This window comes from Balaenoptera musculus, chromosome 1, assembly GCF_009873245.2.
Source record: "Balaenoptera musculus isolate JJ_BM4_2016_0621 chromosome 1, mBalMus1.pri.v3, whole genome shotgun sequence".
NCBI lineage: Eukaryota > Metazoa > Chordata > Mammalia > Artiodactyla > Balaenopteridae > Balaenoptera > Balaenoptera musculus.
The window spans coordinates 14567710-14588764 of NC_045785.1; the positions used below are offsets into that span (position 1 = coordinate 14567710).

Sequence of the window (21055 nt, forward strand, 5' to 3'; positions counted from 1 at the left end):
AAGAGCAATCACAGAGGTAGAAGCTTTTGGTATTGCCTCAACAGCTCCCTAACAGTAAGAACTGTTCCAAATACAATTTTCAAAGCAGAACTGGGTGGAGTCCCAATCTTCAACTGAGATTTGGCTCTCAAGTCTGCTCACCAGGTCTTTCTAGAGAATACACCCAAAGCAGGAAACGGTAAAACGCACATTTTATATCTATATAAAACTTGTTCCATATTCTGCACATTTCACATGCCAAGAAAGCAATTCTGAGACAACTTTGGCTCCCCAGTAATTCACCAAGTAACTGAAAGAGAGCAAGACATTCTCCTCAGCACGCCCGCAATCAGCTGGCCCTTTCTGTGGCCGTAATTGCTGTTATGAGCTCTACAGGCATGAGACACATTCACAGGACCACAGGAAAAGCTCAAGTGTGAGGCTTTCAATATCATACAACAACCAGCATTCACAGGAGATACAGAACTTAGGTGACGCTTACTCTCAAAGTCACATTCTTCTAGATGTTAACAAAAAAATGCAAAAATGATAAAAAAATTATCTCTAAGGTGAACATAACCACCCAAACTAGATAGAAATAATGAAGTATCTAGTCAGTTTTGCAAACAGATATCCAATAAACTGACTAGATGCCAGAAGGAAATTTCTGGTAGACTGCTACCCAATCATCAAACATATCCCAAACTCTTCTTAATTAGCCCAGGTTTCCACGGTCTTACCAGGGCTGTCACATTCTTGTTTTCCTTTCTCCTGACTGTATCAAGCTGGGATCCAGCTGCCAGTAGGGATGTCAGTGCAATGTAGAGCTCATCATACTTGACAAGCTTGGAGTAAAGAACATCACATGCCTAATATCAAGAAAGAAAGGCAATCGTTTTTTCTTATTTTTTGAAATATCTTTTTCCTACTACCCATACACTACCACTTAAACTCAGGATTGAGAAAATAGCTCACTCCAAATATAGTTATTAATTTCTCATTGCAGCATGATTCCCACTTAGGGACCAACTCAGTTTATGGATTATTGTGAGCACACAAGTGCAGGCTTTAGAATGAGGCAACTATTTTGTCCATTAAAACAGCTGCATGTGAAAATGCTAACAGATATAGTCTTCAGGAATAACATGTCAGAGGTGTCAACCGCCAGGAAGGACATCCCCTACCGCCAAACTGGAGCCCAGTGAATAAATCTCAAAACAACACTTTCCTTTTAGAATAAGCTCAAATCCTAATATAGACCAAATTCCCTCATTACAAAAAGTTAAGTCATTCCCTTTCCCCTGATAGACTGATTTTGGTGGAGACCATCTAACCAACATGTAAAATGGGATTTTTAAATTCCTGGTACCACAGAATCAAGTCGGTTCAAATCATCCTCTGAGGCTTCTGGGGACAGGACACAGTAGAATCTGGGTTGTGGGACGGCATCTGAAAAACAATATGCTTACTGAAAGAATGGTTTCATTCTCAAGCCTAACAAATATGAAACATAAAAACAAAGAAAACACTTTGGACAAGGATTTCCCAACCTTGGCACTACGCATTGACATTTTGGGCCAGATCATTCTCTGCTGTGGGAAACTGTCCTATGTTTAGCACCATCCTGGCTTCTATCCATTGATTGCCAGTAGCACCCTCCCAGTTGTGACAACCAAATATGTCTCCAGACATGGCCCCCAGGGCCCCTTTGGGGATGGAGAGCACAATCATCCCCAGTTGAAAACTTCTGCTCTGGGAGTTAACTTCTGCTCTATAATCATCAAGTTAATCAACAAAATTGTATCATTCCACTGACCGCCTTAAACTTAAATGCTGTTTCCCCAATATCAAAGGGACTAACTACTAAGAGATCCCAATGATAATAAATTCATACTAGAGCTTGATGAACATTTCCACCAAATACACTTTACATCTAACAATCCTCAGATGAAAGCAAACACATGCTAAAATGAACACAAGAGGCACCTTCTGAAAAGTACGGACCACTGCTACGTGAGAAACACTGGAGAGAATGTCACAGCTCCCACTGTCTGAAGACCCTGACCCAAAGAAATTAGCCTGTGGGTTAGAACCATGTCCCTAAGGGAAAACTAATTCAATCACCCAGTGTGGCAGGAATACATATACTGCACTCTATGGCCAGAGGATTCCTAATTCTCGTGCCTCAATGTTTTTCGCTTTTAAATAGATGCAGGATATGTGAGAGTCTGTTTCCGCAAGAGTTTTGACTCTGTAGGTATCTGCCACCCACAGGAAGGAGACTAAACCGATGACCAAAGATCCTCAAGGATGCCCCAAGCTCCAAATTCAACCCCTCCAATGAAAATCAGCAAGTCAGTTTTTTATTGACAATCTTCTTTCTGACCTGATGAAAAATGCTTAGACCAGTTTTCTTCTACTTCTTTGAACCCATGATAGAGAGGGGTGGTCGCCCGGCGGCCGTTGCTGTCTTGGGATCCATTCACCCACCCAAAAGGAGGACTAAGCAGGTTATGCTGCACCTTTTAAAACACAAATACTCAAATTAAGAGAGATACACAGTCATCATTCTGCTTCTCACTCCAGGCTTGATATTAGATTGGTATAGCAAAGTTTGGGAAACTTATAAACCAAAACAAAATTTTAGATTTTTCTGTGACTTCTTTTGGGAAACATCTTTTTGCTGGAGTATAAAGGGAATAGTGTTCAATGAAACATTTGAAGAAATGTTCTTAAATGGCCCTTCCATCTTCATTTTGGATCCCTGCAACAAAGGAATTTACTAACCCATAAAATTTACTGCTCGACCATCATTCAACCACTAGTAAATACTAACTGAGGCCCGACACGCACGGCACTGTGCTCGACACAGGTAAAGTGGGGTAGTTCAAAGAAGGACACCTGTGAACAGAGCCTATGAGCCAATTTTAACAAATGCATCAAATCAAATAATCTACATCTATCGCTTCTGGCTAAACATAAACTGTGGGTGCAAAGACACAAGTCCCAGGGGTCACCTAAGGCTACTCAAACACACCGCAATGAACACCTAAACCCTAAAGTGAGCAGGTCATTTTGGTTTGGAGCATGGTAACTTGAGAATAACTACGCTCTCAGTAACAGCTGTAAAGCAAAAAGAACGTGTTCATCTGTACCTGCTCAAACAGATACACAGGGGCTTTGGAGTACTGATGAAGCAGATAATCAAAGATCAAAAGCAGGCGAGCCAGGATGAGAGGCACAGAGCGCGTTTGGGCATCCATGTTGGCACTCAACTCCTGGATGATCTGCACAAAAAGGGTCAATATGTCCCGCCGGCCTTTCTCAGAGAAGTTGTGGAAAATGAGGAGGAGCAGCTGCAGGTGTTCTACATTCAAATCTTCCGTCTCACTGGGCACCACCCCTTGCAGGGCATTCTGCTTCATTGTTGACAAAAACCTACCACAGAGGAAACGAGAACATGTCTGGTGAGGAAAAGTCAGAACATCCCCCAAGAGTGACAATGTCCAATGCCGGAAGAGTCCAACTTCTTAAATTAAGATAACGAATTAAGGAAGACAAGAAGCTACATGTAATGAGAAGATAAAAACTAAATCTTGGCTACAAAAAAGCCAGATTTGGCCACAAACACATTTTCAAGACCCTTCGGCAACATTAACTGCGGCCACAGTGGCAGTAACCCCCACGCTGCCGTTCCTGACAATTCTGAAAAGAATTACAAGTTCTCCAAAAGGCGGCTCTTTTTTAAAATTAATAAATCCGGGCACATAGAAGCAATTCAGTTACTTTTTCCCTATGATTTGATTCTATAGTTTAATTCTCGTTTTGAGAATTTATATTACAGGTTAAAAATCACTGCATGATAACAATCAAAATTAACTCAATGCACTTAAAAAGCAATAAAAAAATTATACTATTCAGAGAATTTGTGAGAAAAGCTTTTATGCAAAAAAGGAATGAATGTAGCCAACTATTTCCACTGCCTTTGGCTATTAGGAAAAAGATTTGTATTTTAATAAGGGTTTCGCTCCCCACCTCCCCCCGGCCCCCACCTTCTGGCCTTTTTGCAAGATTCCACCAGGAAAAATATAGTGCATATCTGGCATTCAAGGGGGTTTATAGTTTCTCAAATCCAGCATTAGAGCTATTTGATCATAGAATGGTGAAGAGGAAAACAAAGCTGTTTAGGAAAACAAACTGCTTTGAAGACTCCCAACCATGTAAACAAAAATGGCAAATATAGGTCCATCTAAAGAGGATTTAGATGATTAATGTGAGCTTCCCCCAAGTAAAAAAATTCTTTAAAAGTTGTCCAAAAAAGACTGCAAGTCCCTCTAAGTGGTTTCATGTTGAAAGCAAAATAACCAGACAGAGTTGGCTTCCCTGTTGTTCCCGCTTTCAAAAAAAAAACCAGGTCAGGATAAAATTGGTTACGTTCAGGATTCAGGTTCTATCTCATAATTGCAACCAAATCCCCCATGTGCTACAGGAAGATTCTATTTCCAGACTGTAGTTTATATACTTCTGTTTTTTAAACAGCACAACTCCTCTCAAATCCCATCGGAAACACACCCCTCCACCCTTGCCACTTTAAACTTATCATCAGAGTACCATCCCAGAGCCACAGATGAACTACAGATAAGTCAAACAAATTTTAAAAAGCAGCCTTCTCGGGCTTCCCTGGTGGCGCAGTGGTTGAGAATCTGCCTGCCAATGCAGGGGACACGGGTTCGAGCCCTGGTCTGGGAAGATCCCACATGCCGCGGAGCAACAAGGCCCGTGAGCCACAACTACTGAGCCTGCGCGTCTGGAGCCTGTGCTCCGCAACTAGAGAGGCCGCGATAGTGAGAGGCCCGCGCACCGCGATGAAGAGTGGCCCCCGCTTGCCGCAACTGGAGAAAGCCCTCGCACAGAAACGAAGACCCAACACAGCCAAAAATAAATAAAATAAAATAAATTAATTTAAAAAAAAAAAAAAAGCAGCCTTCTCCGTGGGGCTTCTATTTAAGTTACCTTACCTGTCCCAAACTTTAAGGCATTCAGGGACGTCAGGGTCACCTTGAGCGCCGGCTTTATGTTGCCAGATGAGCAGGAGGCGTGAAAGCACAGACAGGCTTTGAGGATGAATGTACAAGGGCCAAGGGCCCTCAGAAAAAGGAGCCACTCCCAGCTGCTGCAACAGTGTATTCTAACATGAAAGACATACAAGAGACCATTAGGAAAAAAGGCAGGGGATGAAGTCAACAGATTACTAATGCTCTCTAATGTTACTTTTTAACACTGAAAGGAATACTTTAAAGAAAGGAAGACAAAGAAATTCAAATTCAGAAGCAGTTTGCAAAAGGTCATTCAACACATGAGAAAAATATAAAGGAAAAATTACTAATCTAACCCCATTAACAACTATAGTTAATTAGTGTCAGAAATGGGGTCCCCAAAAAGTAGACGTGCATGGAGACAGCAGAATCATAAGTTTCCAATGGATACTGTGCCTTCGAAAGAAAACTTTTTCAACAACTGTAATAGCTAACATTTTTCTTTCATAATCAGTTACATGCCACAAACAACAATCCAAAGGGGGATTTCCAACAACTTATAAATCCAACAGCTTCTATTAACAGTATTAGCAGAGAAATTTTGCCTCTAAGATGTCAAGGCATCTAGAATTAATCAGGGTTGTCTTTGCCTCCAGTTGTGGCATGTCTCTCAAATGAGCTTTACTTCCAGCTCAGTTACCTAAGCTGCAACTTATCTCCCCAAATACACACACAAGCTGAGCAGGATGCCAATGGAAAACCAGATAAAAGCCTGCTTTCTCACTTGGCTTCAGAAAACTCAAATCATGGTTACCTCAGGATACAGGATAAATTTTGAAGTCTGCCAAATTAAATTATATTCTTATAAAACATCCTAGAGAGGGACTTCCCTGGTGGCACAGTGGTTAAGAATCCACCTGCCAATGCAGGGGACACGGGTTTGAGCCCTGGTCCAGGAAGATCCCACATACCGCGGAGCAACTAAGCCCGTGTGCCACAACTACTGAGCCTGCGCTCTAGAGCCCCCGAGCCACAACTACTGAAGCCCACGTGACGAGAACCCATGCTCCGCAACAAGAGAAGGCACCGCAATGAGAAGCCCGCACACCACAACGAAGAGTAGCCCCCGCTCACCGCAACCAGAGAAAGCCTGCACGCAAGGAAGACCCAACGCAGCCAAAAATTAAAAAATAAATTTATTAAAAAAAAAAAAATCCTAGAGGACCCTATTCCTCGAAAACATTCAAAAAGTCACAGATATCATGAGTAGTTCCCAGGTACTGGGGGGTTACCATAGGCTAACTGTTGTACAGAGACCGTCACACTAAATGCTCAGAGCTACAACGTCAGGTGGGGTGTGCTCCACTTCACTGATATGGGAAACAGAGCTCAGAGTGGCTTAAGAACATGACCAAAGCCACAAGATTACCAAGTGCCAAAGCAAGGTTTATCTCTAAAACCTACATTCTTCATCACTATGCTCAACACAGCCATAATGACTAACTTCTCAATTCCTGACTCAAGAAAACAACTCAAAAAAAAAGAAAACATGCCTGAGCTATATCAGAAGTGCTAACTGGAGCATTACGGTAATAAAAAAATCAAATCAAGGGACATGCAGCCATAATGGTGGCAACTGTAAAGACCAAGGTAAACATAAAAACATACTCTATATATATTACATTACATATATAATAGTAAAATCTGAAAAAGCAGAAACCAAGTGATGTATCAATGTTCTGATAATAACTGTAAAACTATGCCACTATACAGACAGGGACTAGAAGGAAACATGGAAAAATTAAAATCATAAATTCCGTGGAAGGATTATGATGAATGTATATTCCTTATAAAGTTATTTACACTTTTAAGGGAGTTTTTGTTTCATGTCAGTTATTTGTGTCTTTAGGTCAGTTTATTTAGGCCTCAGAACCTTAAGAAACGAGCTAACATTCCTCAGGAACCTAGTTTTTCCCTACCACTCAAACTCTTATTAGCTCTAAGGAAGAACTGACTTCTGAAGTAGTGAAACTGAGCCACAGCACAGCAAAACCCTGGCCTGACCCATTCCTTGCCACCCTCCGGCTACCTTTCCTCCACTCCTCCTCAACGCTGGCATTCCTGAGGTTTCAGCCTCAGTCTTCATCTCTCTTGCTATCCCCAATCCATCTCATTGTATCTCATCACTTCAACAATTGCCTCTTGATGGATAATCCCCAAAGCTGTATTATCAATCTTAATTTCTTAACTCCTAAATTTCAGACTTACATTTCCAACTATTTTCTAGACATCTTCATCCCACTGGCACCTCAAAATTTCATCGTATTTAAAATGATATTTTTTTCAATAGTAGTAATGGTGACTATTTATTTAAACTAAAAACACTGATAATATATAAACTGTTTTTCTCATTTGATTGAAAGGGCTATAAAATTCAACATACTGACAAAGGAAACAATATAATCACATAGATGATGCCTCTGCTAATTGCCTTCAGCTTACTCCTTCCTTAAAGGAGAGCCTCACACTCAGGTATACAGTTTTCTCGACCGCACAATGACTCTATGGCTAGCCTACTATATGGGACTAAAAGTCATGCTGAAGAGCTGACACTGACCTGTTTGTTTTTATAAACAGAGAGAAAATGGCAAATTGTGCCTCATGTACCTAAAGAACCCAAAGGATCATTCTGAGAAAATGTGACTAAACAAGTGACCCATGAGAATTTAAGTTGGTGCAGCCACTGTAGAAAACAGTATGGAGGTTCCCCAGAAAACTAAAAATAGAATTACCATATGATCCAGCAATCCTACTCCTGGGCATATATCCAGACAAAACTATAATTCAAAAAGATACATGCACCCCTATGTTCATAGCAGCACTATTCACAGTAGCCAAGAGATGGAAGCAACCTAAATGTCCACCGACAGATGAATGGATAAAGAAGCTGTGCTACACATATACAATGGAATACTACTCAGCCATAAAAATGAATGAAATAATGCCATTTGCAGCAACATGGATGCAACTAGAGATTATCATACTAAGTGAAGTAAGTCAGAAAGAGAAAGCCAAATACCATATGATATCACTTATATGTGGAACCTAAAATATGACACAAATGAACCTATCTATGAAACAGAAACAGAATCACAGACATAGAGAACAGAGTGGTGGCTGCCAAGGGGGAGGAGGTTGGGGGAGGGATGAAGTGGGAGGCTGGGGTTAGCAGATGGAAGCTTTTATATATAGAATGGGTAAACAACAAGGTCCTACTCTACAGTACAGAGAACTATATTCAATATCTTATGATAAACCATAATGGAAAAGAATATAAAAAAAAGAATGTATATATGTGTATAACTGAATCACTCTGCTGTACAGCAGTAATTAACACAACACTGTAAATCAACTATACTTCAATTTAAAAAAAATTTTTTTAAAAAGAAACCTGAAAAAATAAATAAATGTGACCCGTGAGTAAATACAATCTCTGAGTTGACTTAAACCTAGAAGAATGAGCCACTGAGTACTCAGTATCACTCCTTCTACCCCCAAACCAACTCTCCTTCCTGACCGCCCTATTTCTATTAAAGACAACAGCGTCCTTCTAGTCTCATTTGGGTTTCAAGGGTTTTAAATTTAGGCAATATCTTGAATTCCTTCCTTTCCTTGTCCTTCACCTCATTCAAATAATTTCCCATGATCTCTACAATAGGTCCTTTATCCACACCCTATCTCCCCTCTTTCTCATGATCCCGTGCTAACTCAAGTCAACTTTATTTCTTCAGTCCCTATAACAGTACCTGGCACATAGTTAAGTGTCAATGAATACTTATGAATGAACCTAGATCACCATAGTAATAGTATTATTATAATTTTATATGCAATGTTAAATATAATATTAAGTAATAATAGTAACAAAATACATTTTACTGCAAAATACATTTTATTGCACTGTCTGTGTCTTGCAACCTAAGTCAGGCACCTTGGCTAAGGCAGCTTTGCACATTACTCCAAAGAAACAATATCCAAGGTAGGGGAACTCAACAGCAGATGGATTACACTGACTATCCTTCACAGCAATGAAATGTGGGGGAACAATTTAAAGTTCCACGTTTGGAAATGGACTGAAAAAGGAGATCTGAGGATCTCCTCTGCAGAGTCAGTAGCTATGGGCAGCCAGGTTGCATGTCCACACAAGGTCTGTAATTATTTTTAAATGCTAAGAGGGCAATATCATTACAGGAGTCTTAAGAATCCTATTCTCTAGAGAAAAATATTTCTTCCCCATTATTTGGACAAGTTTAGACAAGAAAAGGCCAAATCTATGAACTTTGAAACCTCCCTCCTTGCTCAGATCTGGGCAAGGCGCTGATAATTTTGGCAGGACACCCTGACCCTATAGTCTGAGAAGGTACTGCAGGCAATATACTAACTGAAGCATTTCCTTCTCTTCACCTTAGACAGGTCAACAACTTTTCTACTCTATATATTCCCTTTCCTGCCAAAAAAAATTTTTTCATGTAACAGTAGGTAAGTATAAATAGGTTTTACAATTATCTTTTAAACAACAAAAGAAATGTTTAAGAATTTCTCAAATAGCTTGGGATTGTGAGAATCAATTTTAACCTCTTGAAACAGGTTCCTGGATTTTGTCCCTTTGGCGGCAAGTGCAAGCCCTTGAATTGTGTTCTGATTCTGAGAATCCACTGAAATAATCTTAAGAGTAACAAAACAATTTTCAAAACAATCTTAGGGCAAATTATTGGAGATCTACCAAATTAAATTCTACTGGGGTTGATGGGGGGCAGGGGGGATGAGTGGTCACAGTACCTAAGAATCCACAGTTTTAACAAATTCCCCAGGAATCCTTATATACACTAAAGATTGAGAACCACTAACTTTGACCATGTTATTATCAGACTATGACATCGTCAAATGTTGGGAGAGAATATGAATCCACGTATCCCTGACGTACTACTGGTGAGAGTAAAACATGGTGCAGCTACTACAGAGAGCAGTTTGGCATTATCTGCTTAAGGTCACATACTCTACAACCTGTCAGTTCTACTCCAACTTATATTCCCAAGAGACTCACTTGTAACAGGGTACATACAGGGGACACGTACAAGAAAGATCATAGCAATACCTGGAATAGCAATAAAACCTGACTGACACAACCCAAATGTCCATCAGTAGGAGCAGAAGGGAGATGAATAAATTGGTATAGTCACAAACACGATGGAATATCATATAGCAGTCAAAACAAAAACTACAAAATATGCAACAGTACAGATGAATTCTGGCAATTAAGTACTAAACAATATTAAGTGAAAAAAATTACACAGAACATGATGTCATTGCTAAAAACAGTCAAATAATTTTAAATTTTAAAGTATCCCTTAAATGCAAAAACAAATACATATATGAAACTAATGAAATGAGGAATTTAAGATTTAGGATTCCAGATACCCACTACTTCAGTGAGGAAAGAAAGCCACAAGGTTTAGACAACCACAATCAAGATCCTAGACTTTATTTCGGTGGTGGGTTTGCAAGTAAGAGCGTATATGAGAGCATCCATCTCCTGTAATTTGACTGATCCTTTAAGACACGCGTTTTAATTTATATTTCTTAGATTACTAATGATGTTGAACATTTCCTATGTTTGTTGGCCATTCTTTTCTTTTTTATAAAACGCTCTGTTGTCTATTTACTTTTCTACTAGGATAGTCATCAGGAGTTGTTTTTGTTGTTTTTCCTTTTCTTTAAGCTTACTAAGTGACTTAGGGATAACGGACACATTTTTTTTTTCTCGAAATGATCCTAATTAAGGCAGAAGGACATACTAGGATAGTCTCTCAACACTCTTTCCAGGGAGGGGATCCCATGATAAACTTTTCCTTAGCAATAGAAACAAGTGCAGCCTACTGAGTACAGATGTAGAGAGCTCTTGGCCTAAACGGTTGTAGTGCACACAAACCTGCAGGTTAGGTGACTGAAGGTCAGAAGTTACCAGAGAGTGGTTGAAGTGATAGAGAGCGGCAGCAAACTCTTCATCTGATGCACCTTGAAGACAAATGGGAAAACCAACTATTCAAGCATCTAATTGATGCACCGCACCACGCTGCCAACAGTCAAACACCACTAGGAAAAAATCTGCCAGGCACGTATCCTGTCTACTGACCCTTGAGTCCATCTTTGTCCACCTCCTTAATGATACTGGCCAGGGTGGCCATATGGTGTTCTGAAAGAGATACACTCAGATAGTTTCGGATAAAATTATTCCGAGAGTTCAGCATGGAAGAGGTGATGAAGTTCAAAATGTTGGAAGCCAGACCTAAGAACTAAAAAGAACACAGAAAAGCTCAGAGCAGGTTCATAAGCCCAGAGCTCCTACAAATCCTGAATACAAACAGAAAATAAAATATGCTCATAGTTCTCATGCAATAAACACAATGAATTAAAAAATCAGATTTTAAATCACCTACAGTGGGACTAAGTTATAATAGTCTTTCCCATGTGATTCTACCAGTTACAGAAAAGGGTATGCCAATTTAATACAACAGACTTCAGGAAATGTTGCATGACAGGATTTCCAAAGAGATTAACTCATTTATTTCATTCTTCTAAGGTCCTGTATTTGTCCAGCTCTAAGATATTATTGATATATTCCATTCTGAAGCCTATACTGTCATTATACATGTTTGGAATTCCCAGTTGTTTACTTCTCTATTAAAATTAAATTTCCATCCACATCCTTGACTAGACTAAACTGTATGAAAGCAAAAGACTGTATATGACTTGTTTACTGACAGAGCTTCAGAAGAGGGGCTGCTGACACACAGTACATCATTAATAAATACTGGTTGAACAAATAGTTAGCAGTCGCTTACGATGTACCAGACCTAGGCTAAGGGCTCTTTAATTCTTCACAACACTCTTAGAAGAGGTACAATCACTCCCATACAACAGGAGACAAAACTGAGGCTTGGAGAAATTCAGTTTCTTGCCCAAAGTCATAAAGCCAGTAAGTGGTAGATTCTATCTAACTCCAAAGGCTATGTTACTAACCCTCAATGAGAGAAATAACACCGAGAGTATAAGAGTTATTTAATCAAATATAATCAATACACTTATGTCCTAACTAAAAATATCTTTAAACATTAGTTATCCAACCTACAAAATGTTTTTGTTCAAATGATCTGATTTTCACACCCCTTCTCCCCATTTCTCCCTCCCCCTTAACCTCAGAAATCCACTCTTACCAACTCAGGATCTTTGCGACTAGCCAAAATGTTGCCCTTCTCACCAGAGGCCTGCTTACTGGGGCTTTTAACTCGAGGTGAGCTCTCCAGCGGAGGGGGTGGGGGAGGAGGCGGAGGTGCCACTTTCTCTTTACTGGGGGAGATGGTCTCTTCAAACCACTGCCCCAGAATAGGCTCACTGTCATCATCTAACAGGGAAAGAGAAAAGTAACAAAAATAACACGTTTTTAAAAAATTTTTAGTACATCTGCTTTGTAAAAGTGCCTGAGTCAAAAGGAACACAAGGTTTGTAGATCATGGTGGTAGTTACACTGCTGCATAAACTTGTCAAAACTCATCTAAATGTATATGCAAAATGAGAGTATTTTATTGTATGTAAATTATACCTCAATAAAACCAGTATTTTTTTTAAAGGAACCCAATGGAGGAAGAGAAACCACCTCATTTTATTTCACCGGCAAGCCAAACATTCTCAGTAGCAGAGTTTTACTTGTCTACCAACTGTAAGCCCCCAGATAAGAATCGTACCTTTGGCAATTCTGCACATTGCTCCCACAAACCTGCTTAGAAAGAACCTGAGATATTTATCTTATTCAATGCCTCTCCAAACCAAGGCAGGAGGGAATGTTAGTGTTGCCCTGTTGCTCACCACAGCAGTCTGGCATTGCTTTCTCTATGCTTCCCCAAGCCACACATCTATGACGTCAGCCAAACCCAACACCTCACATACAGCCTTCCTTTTGAGTTTCACTGGGAAAGCTCAGAGCAGAGTTCCCAAAATGAGTCAGCACAAAAAGACATATGAACAGCTGAGATGTATTCTGATTGCAGAGGGAAAGGAACGAAAAGCAATCTGGGCATTGCTGACGGCAGTTTTAATCGCTCATCTTCAACAGCTCCGCTTACTCTTGAATAACATGTCGCCTTTAAGTGCACATGCAGTCAAGATCCATGCTGGGCAGGTGAAAGCAAACAGTGACTAGGAAGCTACAGGAAGCTCCTAGGGACACTTCCTGCTGCACTCTGTAGCTTATCCCCTGGGAGAGAGCAAAGAGGGGCGTCTACCTTGGCTGCTGTCCTCCTCCGTGCTGCTGAAATCATCCTCATAGTAGGTGTTTGAGTCAGTAGAGGCGCTGGCATCGCTGCTCATGGAGCCCTTCCTCTGACGCTGTAGGACACATGCCTAGGAAAATAGCGAGGTTTCTGTAATTGATGATCACAAAAATGGAGCCATCCTACCTCGTCCCATTTGCCGCATGAAAAGTTGTTTCCGTGTCTTCTTTTCTCTAAATCCAAGAAGTATTTCTCCTAATAGCTCCCTCCAGGACTCTCATAGCCTTATCCTATAGAAGCACTCCGAAACCAGAGATGTGGACAAGAACTGAAAAAGGAATGTTTCCACAGTGTCCTCCATGTTTTTGCTTCAGCATGCCAATTGTCACAAATCACCAAGTAGCCATATGGACCACAGTGCTGATAATCAATAACTAATTCAAATGTTTGAAACCATTTAAGAGTTTTTCTCATCTTCAAAACCATTACCACAAATTATGACTTTATAAAGATCATGGCATACAGTCAGTCTCATTCTTTTTTTTTTTTTTTTTCCAGTCTCATTCATTTTGAGGAGGTTATATAAGAAGATCTTCCAAATTATCAATGGCATGACCCCACCCACCTTTCTGTAGGAAGTTGAGAGTAATGTCAACAGCAGGTTTGTCAGTGGGACAGAGTCTATCAACCGTTGAATCCTCTGTATGGAGGTACTCTGAGCCATAATGCTCAGGACAGCAGGGGGACCATCTGCCTCCCAACCCTGAAGGTAACGACATGAAAAGAGAATTAATGTCAGGACTCGGCAGGAAATAACCACCTGATCTGATGGCTCAAGCGAGCTTAGCCAGAAGGGGAGCCAACAGTCAATACGCTGGTTCTGAAGACAAGCCCTCACCTTGTGCAGAGCCTCCACCTGCAGGTCTTGAAAGAGAGATGTCAACAGCTTGACGGCATGGTTTGCCAATATGACTGAGAGCACCCCAAATCCCTGATGCCTACACAAAGCAAAAAGGAAACACAAATGTTAACAACTCACAACAAATTACAATCTCGGAAACCACGGATCTTGCCATTTTGAGGTCCTACACCCACTTCAGAATCTATGGACCTTTCCCCAGGGAGAAAAAAAAAAAAAATTGCAAAAACACATAAAATTTGCATATAATTTCAGAAGCTCACAACCTCCCTGAAGCCCATCTACACACTGCCTAAGGATCCACAGGCTTCAGGTTAAGAACTTCAAGACTAGAAGAAATTCTTCCAAATCCATGAAATTTTGGAATTTAACCTATCAATTCAAAGCTATTGGGTCATGTGAAGACACTAACATTTAAATGTTGGTTGAATTTTTAAAAAGTCATTCTTTTGAGAAGAAAAGGTTAAAAATCAGCAACTTTTACAAAATATCTGGACTCACACCAAAGAGAATAAAAACAAAGGTTTACATTAAATCTGAGTAAAACTTTCTCTTTCTGTCCAAATGACCACACGACAAAGGGTTAGTATATCTAATATACAATGAGCTCATGTAAATCAATAAGAAGAAAGGACAAATACCAAAGAGAAAACTGGGGCAAAGGATATAGACAGTGTGAAAATGATCACAATCACACTAGTTACCAATGAAATACAAATAAGAGCAATACAGTAATATCTTTCTCCTCTAAGATTAGCAAACATGAAGATTAATGACTCCCACTGTCAAACAGGACCTGGGGAAGAGGCATTTGCACACACAACAGCTAGGAATGCGTATTAGCGCAGTTTAGCAAAACATTTCAAATTTTTAAGTAAGTATATCCTTTGTCCTAACAATTATACTTCTAGAAATTTACCCCAAGGGGATAACTGAACAAGTTCACAAAGATTTATGTTTTAGAAGGTTTATCAAAGCACAGTTTATCAAAACAAGAAATTTGGAGCACACTAAATAAGTGTTCAATAAGTTAATTAGTTAACTATAGTGTATTTATACAGTAGAATACCATCAGTCATTAAAAACATAGAATCTATAATCGTATCGTAGACTGTAAACATGTCTACGATATTTTGTAACAGTGATCCTATTTTCATAAACATGTACGTTTAACATATGAGCACAGAAAAATGTCTGGAAGAACGTTTACCAATTGGGGTGGTAGAATTTCAGGCAATTTTTTTCCTTTCGTATGGTTTGCAACCTACACAATGTATTTGCATTCTTTTAAGTCTCAAGACACTACAGCCATTTTTCAAATGTTTCTGCTACTTCTAAGGATATACCTTTTGGCATTCTCCCATTTCCCTTTACAATGCCAAGCATGCAGATGCTCAAAAATCACAAACTACTGTTCTCTCTGGAACATGATTACCTCCCTATTTTGCTTAGTGTCTACTTCCTACCACCCTAATGTCTATTTCAGATTTCAGCTCAGTAACACTTCCTCAGGGAAGCCTGCCTTGATTTCTCTAACCAGGTCAAAAGCCCCTATTATAATACTCTCTAGATACAATTTGACATGTATTTGCATGAATAACTTCTTGTCTCTTCGGAATGTGTCTATTTTTTTTTATTCATCACAGCATTCCAGAACTAACACAGAGCCTGGAACAGAGAAAGTAGTGAATAATTTGCTGAATGAGGTCCAGAATGCGACTTCCTCCTTGAACTCCAGACTCACATACACAAGTGCCTACTCAACATCTCACAGAAAGATCTGCCAGTCCTCTCAAAAGCAGCATGGCCCAGATTAAATTCATTTCTTCAACTTCCTGCCATCCAATCTACTCATAAACTGGTGTGCCCTATCTCAGTAAATTACACAACCCAGGTACTCATGCCACAAAATTCTGATGTCGTATTTTTCACACTCAACCTCCAAGCCACCAGCAAATCCTGTCAGCTGTACCTTCAAAACATCCCGATATGACCTCTTCTCCCTGCCTTTACTACCACCCACTCCGAGTCCCCTCATCGCTTGTGCGGAGTAAGGCTTGAGCCTCCTAACTGTTCTCTCTCCCCCTTGTCTTACGATCCTGCAGTGTATTCTCCATAGAACAGCTGGGTTCTCCGGTCACTAATAATTCAGATCACGTCACTCCCCTCTCACAAACCCTCTAACACCTACAGATTACACTTGGCCCTAAGTGATCTGGCCCTGGCTACCTCTCTGACAGAATTTTCTACCTCTCTCCCACCTCGATTTCTCTATTCTAGACATACTGACCTTGCTGAGCCTTAAAAATGCCAGTCATACTTCCACCTCAAAACCTGAACAATTCTACCCCAAATATTTGCATGGCTCATCTGTCACTTCACTTCTACACCTTGTTCTCAGAGCCCTTTCCTGACCGTGCTAACTAAAATACTAGCCCCTGACACTCCCTAACTCCTTGTTCTGGCTTATTTTTCTTCACAACACTCATATATGATAATCTATTATGAACTTACTAGTATGTTTGTTCACTGTTGCTCCAGTTAGAAAATAAACTCTATAAAGGCAAGGAGATTGCTTTGATTAGTGCTCTATCCTCAATGGCTGGATAGAGACTAGTGGTACATGGTAGGGACTGAAAAAATAAATAAAATCCAGAAATGCCTAGGCTTAGAAAATAATACCTTGAACAACACAGAAGTCACATCTCTAACTTCTTTCCTGGCAAGCAAGGGTTTCTGTCCAGACTTCATCAAAACAGTAGTAAATGTTTCAGGAAGCCAGGAGGACCTGACAGAATCCTCACTTTACAGGTTAAACACACAAGTGAGTAACCAACTCCAAGTCAAACAAGCCCATTTTACAAAATAGAAGCATTTTTTTTCTGATTTGAACCTCACAGAATTCCTAAAATATGTATTACACAGATATTTCCTCCCTCTTACAGAGAAGGAAACAAGATTGGAGACAATGAGTGATTCACCCAAAATCATACAGCTATGATGTAGAGATAGTAAACTATGATCATCCTCTTAGTAGTTACGTTCAACTGGATGGAAGCAAATTTTTCTATTGCTGTGGAGATGAGAGGAGTTACACTAGCTCCCCATCAATATAAAATGGCAGGAAAACAAAACCTGAGCAGCAGTCAAGGGGACACGTACCCTTTTCCAGGCCCCAGCTTTGGAGAGCCCACTCCCTCCTTTGTACGAGAAAGGATGTCTCTGACCCGGAGAGCAGCCAGTGGATCTTTCTCTTTCCCCTTATCAGCCAAGGCAGTAGGACTGAGGTTCAATATGAGGAAAAGGCTGTTTAACAAACACCAGGCACCCAGCAATTGGAAGTTCTGATAGTGCTATTGAAAAAGGCACAAAAAATATATATAAACAGAGATCTTACAGGCTACGTACCTTACAGACTAGATATAAGACAGGAATATAGCAGAGACTTCTTACCTCACCACCAGCCCGGCGGGAATTGCTGATTGCTTGTCCAATCATGTCATAGATTTCGAGCTGTCCAATATCAAACATACACAAAAATCTGAGCAAGGTGACATAGTTCATTACAAATGCTAAATCCTACCCAAAGCAATTTAGCTTGAAGACATCAATATCCTCAAGCCACTTCCAATGATAGAATTCCATCACACTTTCCTTGACCTTCATAAGATGTTGACTCTGTCTTTTCATTCAGCTCACATGTCACCTTCTCAGAGGCGTCCCCTCCACCTAATCTAAAGCAACACACCCAGGACCACATCAGATCACTTTCTATCACATTTGTTCATCCAATCCACTTATCACTATCTGAAGCTGTCTTGTGTCTATCATATGCCTCCACTGAAAGTACACTGACACAGTACAGTAAGCCCTTACATATATTTGCTGATTGAATGACTCATCTTTCACAAAGTCCATTGCCACCACAAAGTTGCAGTGTTTCCTGCAGAGCCAACCAATCTGCCAAATAAACAAGCTAAAGGCCTACCTCTTAGACCTACTACCCAAGGGGAAGAGGTATGGAGAGTACTCCATGTCCTTCCCTCTAAAAAGAAAGAAAGTGGAACTGGCCATATTCCCTCATTTGAATAATCAAGGTTCCGTGTCCCCAGAGGCGTAGCTTACACATTTTTGGACAATTGTAGCTGCGTCACTCTCATAGTCGTCTTCTTTGGAGCTCGTGGACCCTGTCCGCACTTGCTGAGCACTACCCACATGAAGGATGGCCATGCAAGTTGCCACACTCACACCTGAAAAAGAAAAGATACACACATTCCAAGAAACTGAAACACAAAAACACAACCCACCTACAAGCAATTCCATGATTTGATTACTGAAAGTAAATTCCATAAGGGCAAGACTAAACACAGTGTTACCATACAATCCAACAATCGCACTCCTAGGTATTTACCCAAATGAGCTGAAAACTTCCATCCACACAAAAACCTGTACACAAATATTTATTGTAGCTTTAGTCATAACTGCCAACAAATGGAAGCAATCAAGATGTCCTTTGATAGGTGAAATCAATGAACAAGCTGTGGTATATCGATACAAGGAATATTATTCATCAATAAAGAGATGAGCTACCAAGCCACAAAAAGACACAGAGGACCCTTAAATGCATGCAGCTGGCCCTCCACATCCCCAGTTCCGCATCTGGAGATGCAGCTGGTGGGATCGGTGGATGCCAAATCTGCAGATGCTGAGGCTGACTGTACTACACCATTTTATACAAGGGACTTTGAGCATCCGTGGAGTTTCGTATCCACGGGGGGTCCTGAAACCCCCCACCCCCTGCAGGCAAAAGAAGGCAGTCTGAAAAGGCTACATACTATATAGTTGATTCTAACTATGACATTCTGGAAAAGGTAACTATGGAGACAGTAAAAGATCAGTGGATTCTAGGGACTGGCGTTAGGGGTAGGGGAGAAGGACCACTAGGTGGAACACAGGGAATTTGTAGGGCAGTGAAAATATTCTGTATGACACAATGATGATGGTTACATGACATTATGCATTTGTCAAAACCCACAGAACTGTACAACACAAAAAAGGAACCCTAACATAGTAAACTATGGACTTCAGTTAACGATAATGTATCAATATTGGTTCATCAATTACAACAAATGTATCCTATTAATGCAATTATTAATAATAAGGGAAACTGTATATAACGGAGAGAGAGTATATGGGAACTCTGTACAATTTGCTCAATTTTTCTGCAAACCTAAAACTGCTTTAAAAATGAAATTATTAATTTTAAAATATTTTTAAAATTTTTAAGATGATGGAAAAAAAACAATCCCACACTTAGTATTTCTCAAAGACATCAAGGCCAAATCCCTTTCTTTAAATCAAATCCCAGGTGATCAAATTTCAATAACAAACCAAATCTGGGCTCTTTAAACAACTAAGAATTTTTATGCGGGATCTTAGTTCCCCGACCAGGGATTGAACAGGCTCCCTCAGCAGTGAGAGTGCAGAGTCCTAACCGCTGGACCGCCAGGGAAGTCCCTTAACAGCTAAGAATTTTTAAGGACTCTTTAATCCTTATCAACTAAGTACACTGAGATCCATGTGATATTCAAGAAATTCCCTGAAAATTGAAATTAATAAACCCCAAATTTAAAAATGCAAAAATCAAAGATAGAGAACTAGGAATAAACACTGGAAATGGGCTTGGAGAGAGCGCCTGCTCACATGCTGCCTTAGCTTTCCATTCCCACTGCTGCAGCTCTCGCTCAGGCCCTTCACCTGTCTTGCCCAAATGACCACAAATTCCTCCTAGCAGATCTTCCAGCCTGGTACTACTGCTTCAATGTGCTCCTAAAGTATAGCTTAGATCACAGCACACTTCAAAATCTTTAATGGTCTCTACTGCCTACAGGATATGGTCCAAATGACTTAGACTGCATTTCTAAGCCCTCTGTGATTGGGTTGTACTTTCTTTCCAGCTGTCCAACACCCACTAAACTCACACACACACACACACACACACACACACACAATGTTCCCCCAAATTCCAGGATACTCTTGGTCCTGCTTTTGCCTCTGCCTAGGGACAGCCAAACTGAAATCCTACCTGCCCTGCAAGACACATCAACAGAACTCCTTTGTGAATACTGCCTTCCCCAATTGAAAGTGCGTTTATCTTTATATTCCTGTTTACACACAGATGTTTACAATAAAGCCATTCAAAGAATGTACGGAGATGATTAACCTCAGCAATTTCTTGGTGCTCCCGAGGTCAGGTTTCCAAGACTGTTCATATCCTCACTCACAGAACCCAGTAAACGTTGGAAATTGTTATGCCTCCCAAGACATACCAGGACTATGGTATTTAAAATCAAGGATCAGTGATTTGGGTTAAAAAGTCACTGTAACAATAACTTAAAAGAGAGTAAACACCAGCTGTCAGGCCCCACTTCCAAGGCAGCATAATCAACAGGAAGGGAGGGGATTTTGCGGCAGCATGAAGAATAACAGTCGTTGCATTTATCAATATAAACAGATACCACCTGTTCTATGAATCCTTCCTCAAATCTGCTCCCACAGCAAGACTCAATTCTCCCTTCTCTGTGTGCCCATAATATTCTATACTTCTCTTATCGCCTTTATCATCTCCTGTTTTATACTACACTCTGTGGTCCTATCTATCCTCCATTGCTCGAGTATAGGCTCCTTGAGGGCAGGGATTACATACTGCTCATCTCAATATCCCAAAAGCACTTGGAATTTTGCTTTCAAACAGCAGACACTTACCATGTGCACACACTATAAAATCAAATATCCAC

At 40.3% G+C, this 21055-nt stretch overlaps 1 protein-coding gene across 1 annotated transcript in view; it reads right to left on the bottom strand.

The window, feature by feature from the left end:
• Positions 1-21055, bottom strand: part of UBR4 (ubiquitin protein ligase E3 component n-recognin 4) — a 128030-nt gene that overhangs the window by 96073 nt on the left and 10902 nt on the right. The window contains 14 exon segments of the mRNA XM_036866703.1: positions 720-848; positions 1349-1428; positions 2366-2501; positions 3135-3417; positions 4998-5167; positions 11002-11087; positions 11206-11365; positions 12287-12474; positions 13352-13469; positions 13965-14102; positions 14238-14337; positions 17421-17611; positions 17712-17771; positions 18384-18508. Coding sequence (XP_036722598.1) covers positions 720-848; positions 1349-1428; positions 2366-2501; positions 3135-3417; positions 4998-5167; positions 11002-11087; positions 11206-11365; positions 12287-12474; positions 13352-13469; positions 13965-14102; positions 14238-14337; positions 17421-17611; positions 17712-17771; positions 18384-18508 — 1964 coding nt within the window.